Here is a 13075-nt window from a genome sequence, read left to right on the forward strand (position 1 = left end):
ACTTGATCTCCTTTTGACTTCAAACTGACGAGGCGGGTCGGATGCTAGTCGGCTTGTCTTCTGGATTTTTCAGCAAGCAGACGGAAACAACGGTAGAGAAAGGTAACGAAGGCGACGAAGAGTAGTAGAGTTGGTGCGTGTGTCAAGAAGGGTTTCGGATATTCGGACGTGTTCCTGGTCGACAGAGCTGAAGATGGACACCGTGTTTGCGCCCAGGGTTCGCTGCTACCTCAAGAACCTTCTCGAACACACGATGCAAAACCTGACAACACCGCACCCGATCCAACTAGTCAGCGCTAGTCACGGGTAAATAGATGGGCGTGTATTACCCGTGCTGTTACCCTTGTGCTACGGTACTCGCAGATTGGAAGGCGACGTCGTTCTTTTGGTTATAACGACTGGCATCAGCTAATGCTCGCGGTATATGTGCTTGAGACGAAATTACGTCGATGTGACGCGAACTCTAGACGCTGGAAACGAAAGTACAAGTTATAATTAGCTTTAAATATTCGCGCTTCAATCCGTGGGTATTGTGAAACAAAACTTGAAAATGCGTGGGTCAGTTTGCCCGACTAATACGATGCACTGCATGTTTTCGTTCAGCTAGAATGCGCGTTGCTAACGAAACTGCTGTTGATGTGTTCGCTCACTGTATGTAACGTAGTACGTTGATGTAGATCACGGAATCTCAGTTCTGTTTGTTGAACCCGTGTTTTTGAATTCGTAGGGGTCCGAAGGACGAAACCAAGCAGCTGTGCGACAGGTTCAAGATATCCCTGCCCTACGCTGGACAAACTGTGACTTGTGAGCTAATTTGTTCGATCTTCATAATAGACGATGCTCACAAGAAGTTTGCTTTGGCTTCTCGTTGCTAATTGTTATTACGTCTGTGCTCGTGTTTTTTTTTCTTTCCCTTTTGTCAGGGGAAGTTATATTTCAAGCACACAAGCCAGAACTTCCGCCAGATTTTATCTTCGACGATACGTCGTTCGTGCCAAACATAGAGGAAGTGCCCGTAAGTGTTCTCGCTTCGTCTGTGTCACGTGACCACATAATTACGTGATTGGCTGATAGTGCAAAATGAACCGTTCTAAGCTAGGGCTTTGCTGGTGTGTGCATAAGAACCGAAAGGTCACTGATTATATTGCATTTTTTCAAGCAGAACTCTTGGCTGGGATAGTTGATACGTAACCACCAGCAGAAAGAAACGCAAGAAAAGAGCGTCACACGCAACTGTTCAATCACAACGATCAGTTGCGGGCTCCTTTCTTTTTGCTTCTTTCTGCTGGTGGTGCTTAGGCGTCCATTTTTCTCTCGAGGTATCATTTCTTCTTATAGTATTTTTTTTATCATTTGCCAAAAGTAATCGGGTGGTTTTATGTGACTGTTAATTTTCTTAGTTTTCGTAAAACTTGTTTTCGGGCTAGCTGGCATGTGCTACTTGCTGTGGACAATGGCCAGAAGGAAATGACCTGTCCCGATCACTGTTAGTTTCTGCCATCTCATCTGCGTGCATCAGTTTTCAAAGAAAGTTTTTATTCTCCGTTGACTGAATTCCCACCTGGTTATGTAACTGTAAAACTAGCTGCTGCGCATGATCCAGTCGGTTACTACATGTGAACCTTGTTATAATGAAGCGTTACGTTGTTGGTTGTGCTGTGCAAACAATAAAATTCATTGAAATGGAGTGTGGCCACCTAGATTGTATTTTGTTTGCGCTAAGTGGTAATTCGCTATATCAGTGCTCATTTTAATGCACTTCAACTTTACAGGTAACTTGGAATAAGAACTCATTGATTAATTATTCTGCCTTATAGCCTTCCTCTAAATTCCTCATTGTCTCGCAAAAAATATCTAACAGAGTCTCTGCGAGTGGGACTCGGAGGACGACCAAGCGCTGACGAACGTAATCCAGGAGCTGTTGGAGCAGTACCGCAAACACCAGGTGTCAATGCTGGATGATTCACCAAGGCTGCAGTTCGAGTACTCCTCCCTCGTCCACCAGTCCGACATCCCCGAGTCAAACATCCAGGTGCACCTCAACAAGAAGGTACGCGAAATAACATCTACTTGGGGCATGTTGCTGCTTCGATTTGTTGTGTAGCCGAATGCAAAATTATTGCATGTACTTGTGTAAAGGTTGCAACCCCAAGTTAGAGCTGAAATTTGAAAAAAAGTTGGTGCTGAACATGCAAATTCATGCGCCAGCACAAGTTGAGCATCACGATTTGCTACTAGAGGGTGCAAGTGGCTTTTCCGCCACTCTTATCACCAGTACTCTGGGTCATGCGGTGATGTGGCCGTGATCCTATCATCAAATCACAAATCCCATAGCCGGTATGGAACACTACTGCCTCAAGGATGGGGCCTGTGAGACGAACCCGTCAAGAAGCAGTGAGGGCAAAGACAGCCTGGACCATTCATAAATAAAGTATGTGCGACCACTTGGCACTGCTTACAAAACACTTATTTGCAACAGCCACAGCATAAGTGCAAGATCTTTGCGGAAAGATGAAGTCGTAACTCCAGTAGGAGCTGCGCCCTCTGCCGATTTTGCATTCAACAATGACAGTACTGCTTATTCCCGCCCTTTTGCACATTCCAGCCTGCTTGTTCGCTGCCTTCAAATGTGTGAATGTGGGATGACGTGCAAGGTGTTACTTTTGCAGTTGACATGGCAGCACCCTAGCGACGATATCAGGTTGATAATATCTGGTTTTTGCTAATGAAGTTATTATTGGCATGCTATCGTCACTCAATGCTTCCACATCGACTGCAGGGAAACTATTCTCAACGTGTCTGCCTTGTGGGCTGTCCACTTTCGCCACCTCTGATTGGCTGGAGCTCGGCGAGTAGCACACCCCCTGTTATCGGTTGCTTTTTCCACAATGTCATTTTGTTGAGAACGCTTTTGCAACTCTCGACATAAATGAAAGGGATGCATTGCGCTTCACCACAATGAATGCAGCGCCCGGAGATCTGCTTTTGGACGCACATTTCGGAGGCCATGCATGAACTCTGATCACGTTAGCCTTATAATTAGGTTTGATGCTGTTGCCTGCCTAACACACCTGGAAGATCGGTACGCATTCCCTGCATCGTTCTCAAACATCTGAAGACGCTCATGTGCAATTCACACTTTTCAAGTTTAAGTGTTTCATTACTGTCCATTTTGTCCAATTTCTTTTCACGTTGGAAACGTGCCGGAGAGTTCGGTGTGTCGATGTGGTCAAGAGTGTCATAATTTGTTCACCACTTTTTAAGTCACTGAATGCGCTGCACTAAAATGGACATGTATAAAAGGTGAACAGAATGAAAAAAAGGTTCCCAGGAATCGGCACCTTGAGCTCTCTCCCACATTTCAATACAAGCCAGTTGAAGCAAGTCAACACACGGGCTCGAAGGTACAAAAGGACACATGTGCTCGGTACATGCTCTCAAAGTTAGCCAAAAAAAAAAATCATCAGCAGGTGCAGTGATGCACTTTGGCTTGCGCTTCCATGGTCTCCAGAATTTCGCACACAGCTGTACTCAATTCGTTATCGGCATAGAGTCTATATTGTGAGAAGACTGGAGGACAGACAGCAGACGTCCTCTCATTCGCAGCGCAGCAAATGTGCTAGAAATGCAGAATTTGGCATTTATCTCTCTCTATTTCTTCTCTGTCCTCCTTTCATGCACCATGCAGTAAACCAGTTTTTTTCTCGGTTCCTCCAACAGAATCCTGGCAGTCCAGTCAGGTTCTGGATCAGACTGCCCATCGACTTCTCCAAACTGCCGCCCGTGTTTGCAAAGGTATTTCTCACTTTTTCGTCGTTACTGTTTTGTGCGCTTGTCAGCTTGTTTAATATGGTCAAGTTCTTCAACATTTACATTTGCTTCATTTTCAGGTGCCATATATATTTGTTTTAAGTGCGCTTCAGTTGCCTGTTGATAACTTTATCAGGGTAGTCCAGAACACTGTCATTAAATAGTTATGAATACATAAATACTTGTTGACAGGATGTAATCATGGATTCAGGCCAATAGAATTTATCATAGATACATTAGAAAGGTGCTTAAATGGGTCATGAACCACTTTCCCTCAGTAATCATACAATGGCATTAGTGTTGGAGTTTACTGCCTTACAAATCGATTGCTGCAAAAATTTCTCGAATCTATTAACAAGAAGCAGAGCTGCAGGTGTTTATCGCGCACTTTAGGTGCTCTTCTGCTGCTCCACGAGCGCACCTTAAGCTACCCAGAAAAGGATAGCAGGAGGCAAAGCGGTTATGTCAACGCACGTCGTGACTCCTGCACTTGTGGCGAAATGCAATCTCTCTCCCCCGTTGCGATTCCTGCGCACGAGTGTGGCTCACTGTGTAATGTTAGCATGCTATATAGAGTGTGACGCCGGCACGTCACAATACCCCGAGTTGATCTGATCCAAACGCCGCTCTTGATTTACGTCGTAATGCAATCTCTCTCCCCCGTTGCGATTCCTGCGCACGAGTGTGGCTCACTGTGTAATGTTAGCATGCTATATAGAGTGTGACGCCGGCACGTCACAATACCCCGAGTTGATCTGATCCAAACGCCGCTCTTGATTTACGTCGTATACTGACCAAAAGCGTACTATCTGCGGTTCAGTGAATAATAGTAGCTACCGGCGACTCCGAAGCGAGTGAGCACAGGTCTCTTTGTGAAAGCAGGGGCGCCTGATAGAATTGCAACTCCGCGTTTCGCTTCTAAACGCGTAAGCGCACGTCTTCAAAAGTTGGCCGAGCCCCTCACAGCGGTGTCTGCTATCCGCAGGACGCATTATCTCACCAAGCCCGAACCGTGGTTCATGACCCTCTTAAGACACCACTTGTTCCACTCGGTGAATCCGCCTCGCTCAGTGACGGAAAATGCTCGTTCCCCAAAAAGGAGAACCTCTCCGAGGACATGGCCGTCCTGCAAGTGACCTTCCAAAGTCCGGAGGGGAGCCGCATCCTGCCGCAGCTGTTTCTGTCTCCGCGAGTTGAGTACGTATGAAAGCTTTTTCTAGACAGCTTCCACACTTCGTTTTTGTTGCTTAAGGGCAGGTGCTTGTAATGTGGTACGGTGGTCATGTTTATATTTAATTTATTTACTTGTACATACTTCCAGCCCTGTAAGGGAGATATAGCGACAGTGTCATACAATTCAATCAGAATGAAAAAAAGAACGAACTGTAGGGACAACAAGAAAAGTCTTGCATAAGTGATACACTCGAACCTTGATATAACAAATCCAGATATAACAAAATATCATTTGTAACAAGGTGTACAAAGAATAGTCTTGCAATAGATGTAGTGTTGGAATACATGTACCTTTATAATAAATTTGCAGATATAACCAACATAGTTTTGCATAATATGCAACTTTGTTATTAAGCAGTTTGAGTCAATTATTAGTGTAAATACCGGTTAAAGCTTTACGTACTGGTATTAAAAAAAAAGTGCTGACAAAGTAGGTAGTTCGATGGGAGTGACCTAGTATTTCGTAGTTCTACAGTGTGGGGAAAAAAACTTGTGTTGTACTTAAAAATACAGTAAAGCCTCAATATATTGAGCTATAACAAAATAATGAATACGAGGAAATCGCAATTCTCCTCAAAATTTCCTATGGAATCTAGTGTATTTAAAACGTCACTTTAATTTGGTAAAATTTGCCTGTTATGATATTGAAAAAAAAATTTATTTGGAAATAAAATTTTGAGCGAATGTCACTACAGTGCTCAAGGCCAATGTAAGATGGTGAGCAATGTGACAACTGTATATAGAAGTTCAAAACTCCCATCACGCATCCTCCGGCAACACGTGTGAAGCTGGATGGCTTGCCGTGCACACGCTGCTCTCTGCCTGCGAAGCCATTCAGAACTTCTCGCTGCACACAACATGCACAGCCGCGACGCGCCTGACATTTCGCGGTCTATTTGTTTTGGATAAGCACGGCGCGTAATATTAGCGGCAAGTGGCTGCTGCAGCTATAACGAAATGTTGGTTATGACGACCGAATGGCAGCACCTCGCTTGTTTAAATATAATGAGGTTTAACTGTATCAATATTTGCAAAGAAAATGGTAATATTAGGTTCGCTTAAGTGGTGGAACGCTTGGCAAAAGAGAAACGGGATGTGGCCTAGGTGCGGTAAAACCATGTTAATTATGCTGTGCAAAAAATTTGACGATTCCACATCATGATGTATGGGAAGCGGTGTTAGGTTCAGTTCAGGTAAAGCAGATCGTGGTGAGAAATTGCGCTCATGCCCGCGAAAAATAAAGTGTGCGACTTTCTTTTGAACGTAAAATAGTACACCCGATTTGAATCGTGAATCCCTGAGTGCTGCTACCTCTTCCTGCAACAAACAGGCATCGTGTGGCTTTCGAGTTCACGTTCAACTAATTTCGGATACATCTTGCGTGAAGAAGGCGTGCTGATATATGCATTACTCAACCGTAATTAGTTCCAGTTCTCAGAAGAAGAAGAAGAATTGGGGCGTTTCAAAACCATGTGCCCAAATGAGACAGGAGTTCAGGAGACAACCGTTGCTTGGAGTGATGAGAAACTGTCAAACAGGGAATGTCACTGGAGGCACTGTCTTGAGAAGATGACTTGTCTTTCGTCGTTGCCTCATCCAATGTTTTCCGCCACAGTGGTGTAGGGGCTATGGTGCACGGCCGCTGACCTGGTGGTCGCAATTTCGATCCCGGCCGTGTCGGTCACATTTCGATCGTGACGAAATGCTATGGGTCATTCACTGTGCTATGTCAATGCAAGTTGAAAAACCCCAGGCGGTGAAAATTTCCAGAGCCCACCAATAAGGGGTGCCTCACAACCATGCTTTGGTACACAAAACCCAAGATGTTATTATTTTTGTAATTATTATTATTAAATTGTCAAAAAGTTGACTTCAATGATGTTTTTTGGTCAACAAGTTTTAGGCAGATTATGTAACACGGATAAAGCGTGTAATAATACTGTAATATTTTGTTGCAAAATATGTGGATTGAGATCGTTTTATTTGCAAGGTGGCCAGCGAAACACCAATTTTCAACGCGGTACATCTAAAAACTGTCTATTATGCCTGATTATGTTTTCTTCTTCTAGCTATAATTACAATGCTTAATTTTTTTTAGTAATAAGTGTACTTGGACGACCAATTGCAACTTATGATTTATAGTTGGTGGCTGACGCTGCGTCATCTTCGTTGTCTTTTTTTTTTTTTTGCATACCCTTCCATGTTGTGGTGCCTGTTGACACCACGGGTAATGAAATAAATGAACTACTGGTTGCAAAACTCTCCCTTCATTTGTTGAGCAGGAGTCGAACAATGATAGCAAATGCACATATTTTTTTTAATGCGTGGCTACTGTTTTTTTTTTTTTGCTTTCTTAAATTTTTGATGACAGGGCACTAGGGGGATCACTGGCTGTTAAGCTACCAAGCTTCAACAAGGACAGCTGCCTCATGGATTATGTGCCACAGGTCAAGGAGCTTCTCGAAAAGAAGGTGACAGTGGGTTCCTGGCATTGTTAATTAAGGTAACCCTAAGGATAAAAAGGATTTTTATGTTGGCATTAGTAATGTACTCTTTCACAATTCCAAAATCGCCACACTTGCCGCCAGAAGACGCTCGGTAAGCGAGAAATTCCACAATAAAAAAATGTGGGTGGCAATGCCACGCTGTGACGACAGATTTCGACGATGTCTGCTGGTGCCTACATAGCTCCTAATTGGTCAAAACAAGGTACACTGACCTCTGAGGCTGCTATAGATTTAACAGACCAAGTTATAAGAAATTTCTTAGTACCAGTGTTGCCAAAATATGAATAAAACAGTTTGATATCCGCAACCTCACATGTGGAGATTTTGGTGCAAAATTTTAAAACGCAAGTTGGACCTCGGTTTCATTCTTTATTAATAAACTTAAATAAATTAGCGACATAAGAGTTCTCAGAGAACACTTTTTCATTCTTTGGTGTGCCTCGAAAAACTTTACCGATGGGCTTTGCTCACAGAAAAGTGACAAATACATGCTCTTTGATGAGCAGTGTTGCCTGTCTCGCTTATGGTAAGTGGGTTTTCACCGAGTTGCTTGTGGAATTTCCCGGTTCCTTGTCATGTTCTTTCAGCTCGTTCACATTCGACCTGCGAATACAGTTAGTATTTCCAACCACCTATCGTACTCCGCAACGCCTCCCTGCATGGCTGACACAGTCTCTGGGTTGCATTCTCCGTGTGCCTTCCTTTCTTCCACCAGGTTGAACAAGTGTCAACGTCGTTTGCCAAGCGCAAGGAGTACGTGGCCGCTTTCCTCAACCTCTTCGGCAGGTACGACTGCCATGTTGAAGTTGCAATCAAACTGTTGCTCTACTCAGTCACAGGATTGGTTCAGTATTGTAAATGTCAAGACATGGACGAGTACTTGAGTGGTTCAAATGTTCAAGATGAATGTCACGGTATTCGAATTTGCTTCGACTTGAATTCAAATTATTTGAAATTCATTGACGCGTGTATTCGACCACATGTAACCTTTATGTAAAGGTGGTTTCGCTGCAGCATGAAAGCACTGTGTTGTAGTACCACCTACCCAGACAGAATCCACATTATAGCAAAGCCACGCTTCACGATTAAATTTGCGTATGAGCTTCTTCCTGAATAATTGCTTTTTAAGTTTAGAAGCTTGTTATACAGGTTTATTTTTATGCACTAAGTATAGTAAATTTCTAATCGTAACATGTTTGTTATACCACATGCGACTTACACCCGGCTGCTATTCAAGCCTTACTATTACTCATGTTGCTTCACTTCAGTTCGAGCCATAAAAGTGACATTCACACATGCCTAATTCCTATACTCAAAAGTATTGTGCAAGTAAGTTAAGTCATGACAAAAATGATAATTTTTTTATAATGTGTGACATAACATTTGGAACTATTTGATTTAGCATTCGCAGAAATAACTATTTATTTTGAACCTCAAGTTTGCCATTCACCCATCTTTAAAGTATCACTAGGAAGTTTCTGTCGTAACCCCTTGAAACTTTCTAGTACAAGCAATCGTATGCACGGATGAAAGTGTCATCGTGAATTTTTTCTTGCGGTTATGCTTGCAACAAGTACATTTATTATAGACTGAAATAATCTGTTATGCCTTTGTGGTTGAGTAGAAACTACTTGAATCGATTCCAGCAAACTTCACTAACTTTCTTTAATGTTCACCGTTGTGTTCAAACACAAGCTTGTTCTGATAGTTCATCGCATGTGTTTCATTTTGTTGCCTTTTGAATGTAGACCTAATCTCTATTGCTCTGAACCCTAATCACTAGAGTTAATAGCATGTCATGTAAGTAAATGATGAAATTTCATACCACAATTTACGCTTTATCATTGACTTTTACAAATTGCTTTTACCATTTAGTCTTCCAGTAGTTAATTTGCCATTTTGTTTGACTCGTCTTGAAACTGCACTGTACTTTGTTCACGTTGCAGGAACCTTTTGGAGTTTGATGCCGAGGGATTCGCGAGTTTGTCATTCCTCTTCGAACACGACGACTTCTTTTTCATCCTAATCAGTGAGTACATTCTGATGAAAGAAAGTTCACACCAAATCTTTATTAGTACCTAGTTGTCCAAGTAGCGCACAATGGCTACATTAGATTTATCGTAGGCACCGGCCATCCCAGCAATGCCGTTTTCGGGCGGCATCGCCATGGCATCCTTCATCTTGTAACACTCATCAGTATTTCACCTTTCCTACCGCACTAATGCACATGCTGTGGAACAGTGTCTTAAATGCCCAGTGAAATCAGTCTCCCACTATAGCCTACCTTCAGGCCTGTAGCCAGGAATTTTTCGGGGGGCAGGGCCAGCTTTCTGAAGACCTTTGCTACTTTAGAAAAACATTCATTTTCGTTACTTATTTTCTGTGAGACACCCCCTCCATCGAAATTTCGGGGGTTGGGAGGAGACAACCTTTTTGGCTACAGGTCTGCCTGCCTTGTAATCGCATCGTAGTGTTCGCTCTTAAACACCAGCAGTCGTTGGTATCAATAATTCAGCATTCCTGATAACTTGTTTCTCACCCATATTGTCGTTTAACAGTCGTATGCTTACACATAATAAATTCTGACTAAAGTGAAGGAATTTCCATCACTCGAGCTCATTACAAATGAGATCTTGTTTTGTGTTGCATGAATTGCTGGTAGGCCTTAATTCAGAGAAATTGTGATCTTACGATCGCTACGACTCTTTTTCGACTACCTTTGTGCCGCCGCCGGTGCCGTGATGTACCATCTTTCGTGCAGTTGCCATCCCGCGGACGTTCCCACAAGACAAGCCATCTCTGACGTTCCAGTCGGCGTACCACACCAGCTGTGGATGGCCCTACAGCATCACCTGCACTGACTACCCGTACAGCCCAAGGTGGGAGGCGTCCGAAATGGCGGACCGAGCAAGGTGCAGTTGCCATGGCAACATTTGTCATTCTCAACTACGCCCTTGAGGGAGGATCTCGCGTGCAGGCACACTATGACAAGAGTGGAACTGAATGTTACGGGAGAATGAAAGGGAACAAACAGCTAATAGGCAAAGGGCCAGTGCCCCACAAGAATGTGTTCTAATCGTCTTGAATTCAGAAATGTTTACAACACATAAAGTAGGATCATTATAAGTGAATGTTAATATTTCGGGCATTGTTTTTGAAAATGTGAAACTGAGGAGCTTAACAATTCGTTTGTACTAATGTCTTGATCAGGCACTAGGTGGCATTGCAGTTTCACAAGACAGTTGCTGGTGGCACTGGTGGTCATTTACTTAGACTGTTGGCTCCGGATTGGATTGAGCCAAATGCATACAAGGCTAAGTCATTTCTATGGCCCAAGCACTTAAATTTTGATTCAATCCAAGTAACTTGGAGACCATTATATATCTTTTCAGATGGACGAAACGATTTCTCTGTGTGTTCTTTGCATAGCAAATAACAAAATGATTGACAGCACTGCATTTTCCAGTTGCTGTTCTTAGGTCTGACCGTCAGTCGTACACACAAGCGTTTGAACCAATCCTGTGCAGCCAATAGAATGTTCTATCACACAGCAAATAAAACCCAAAATACGATCCTGGGCTGCGATCTGAATATAATTGATCATTATTTATTACGAGAGAAATACAGTGGAACTTTGATTATACGTCCCCCGGTTTGGCGACGACCCGCATTTTACGACGAATCAGTTAGGTCCCAGCAAAATCTCCATAGGAATAATGTATTAAAACCTTGGTTATAAGACGCAGTTTTACGCCGACCCCGCATCTTACGACAACATTCATATTTCGTTCAAAAGAAAAAAGAACGCCTTTACTCGGATCAGAGTGGACCAAATATTCAAGAGTTCAAAATATAAACTTGCGTTCTCCTAGGTTGACGATTAGAAAAGTAGAGAGCGAGACAGATGTCTTCTTAGAATGTAAAATTTACTCTCCTTGAAGTTCATGCGCTTCTACACCCGCCGCAATCACGTGTGCACGTATTTGGGGTCGTTACCTAGTCAAGCTCTATCCACACAAAGTAGCTCCAGCCAGCCGAAAAGCTGACATTTTCACGTTTTCGGTCCACGGAAACATTTTCTGGTCGACACACAGCTGACCTCCTGCCTTTGTCGCACTCGCAGTCGCAGGCTTGCGGACGCATAAGGACGCGACGCAGCTGTTTCCACTGTGAAAGATCACTTTCACTTGACGTCGACGTTCATACCAACAGAGGGACATCACTAGTTGCACTTCACAAGGCCACAAATTACAAGTCGCACGCGAAGGCATTTTACCACGGAGGTAGAAAAGATTTTTTTCCTTCCTCCATTTTGCACACTCGTGGTCGGTCGCCGTTATGTGATGGCGACTCGCGGAGGCTCTCTGGAAGGTGTTGGGGAGGTTTCGGGCTAGCAGACGCCGAAAAGGTACGATACGCGCTCGGCGCCATCTTTGTGAGGACTCGACAGATTGCAATGTGGGCGCTTTAGGACTGCGTCTTCGCTTGAGAGAGCTGCCAGAGGCCTGAAAATTGAAGAGCCTCACTGTGTCCGACTCTTCTGACGGGAGGCTATTGGCAACACGGTTTCGGTTTTGTTTTCACGCGCAGGCAATTTTCCGTCTTTATTCATCGGTAGAAAGATTTGCGTTGGATTCAATTTTTTTTAAACTTGAGAATAGACTCGCTTGCACCTCTTTCAACTAAGTTACGCTGCTGTTAGCTGTCACTGGCAAGAGTAATTTAATCTACCTTTCTAGCAGAGGCACAAGGTCGTGCTGTGAACTTATTCAGGCGGTCTATACCCATTTTTTGGGACAAGGCTGAGTGTTATTGCTGTATTCTTAGTTTTTCGATTATACGACGTCCGGTTTATACGACGGTTTTGCGTGGTCCCCTGCAAGTCGCATAATCGGGGTTTCACTAATCAAACACATAAAAACCCTGCAATTAAATTTTCTTTAAAGAGTAACTAAAAAGAGTAATCCTTGCACGTTTTCACTCTGCGCAGGACCTTTGTGATGGACTATGTACCGAGTTTTCAAACCAGCTCTCTGAAGAACCGCTGAAGTCTTGTTGCTGCGCCTATCACTACAAGAACGTCTCGTCTTTTAATCTTTGTACATACCAGTAAATAGTCTTTTTTCTCACATTTCATACTATATACCTGATTACCTCTACTATTTTGCATGCGAGTTACGTGCACCGTAGCGAAGGTTATGGCTCATGTCAGCTAATCAGCAAGAAAAGGTATTTCCTTATGTTGCGCGGATGGCGACTGGAAAGCTAAAGAACAGTGTTTCATCCCTTTATCTAGATGGCTGATGGAACACACCTTTCTTTATATTTTATGACAAAGTATTTGGTCACATGAATGCAACAGATTAGACCAAGGAAAGCTCAGGGAACATAAGCCATTGTCTTTTAACTAATTAATGCAGTAATTAATACAAATTTTGATGAATAGAAGTGGAAACAAAAATACCCTTTCTGTGGGTGGAATCTAAACCCACAACCTTTGAATTTGAAAGTTGTTGGTTTAGATC

The 13075-nt window shown here is 43.2% G+C and overlaps 1 protein-coding gene across 2 annotated transcripts; it reads left to right on the forward strand.

Moving 5' to 3' along the window:
* The first annotated feature begins 69 nt into the window (after window positions 1-69).
* LOC119166961 (BRISC and BRCA1-A complex member 2-like) lies at window positions 70-12681 on the forward strand. 2 transcript variants are annotated; one of them, XM_075867313.1, is made up of 11 exons: window positions 70-306; window positions 728-804; window positions 924-1015; window positions 1862-2050; window positions 3721-3795; window positions 4796-5007; window positions 7415-7514; window positions 8266-8336; window positions 9497-9579; window positions 10312-10462; window positions 12541-12681. In XM_075867313.1, the coding sequence occupies exons 1-11, from the start codon at window positions 194-196 to the stop codon at window positions 12596-12598; spliced, it is 1221 nt and encodes a 406-aa protein (XP_075723428.1). In that variant the 5' UTR covers window positions 70-193; the 3' UTR covers window positions 12599-12681. The 2 variants fall into 2 exon arrangements, with proteins under 2 accessions (XP_075723428.1, XP_075723429.1); XM_075867314.1 differs by having other exon boundaries at window positions 4910-5007.
* Window positions 12682-13075: the final 394 nt, after the last annotated feature.

Source organism: Rhipicephalus microplus, chromosome 6 (assembly GCF_043290135.1).
Source record: "Rhipicephalus microplus isolate Deutch F79 chromosome 6, USDA_Rmic, whole genome shotgun sequence".
NCBI classification, from domain to species: domain Eukaryota; kingdom Metazoa; phylum Arthropoda; class Arachnida; order Ixodida; family Ixodidae; genus Rhipicephalus; species Rhipicephalus microplus.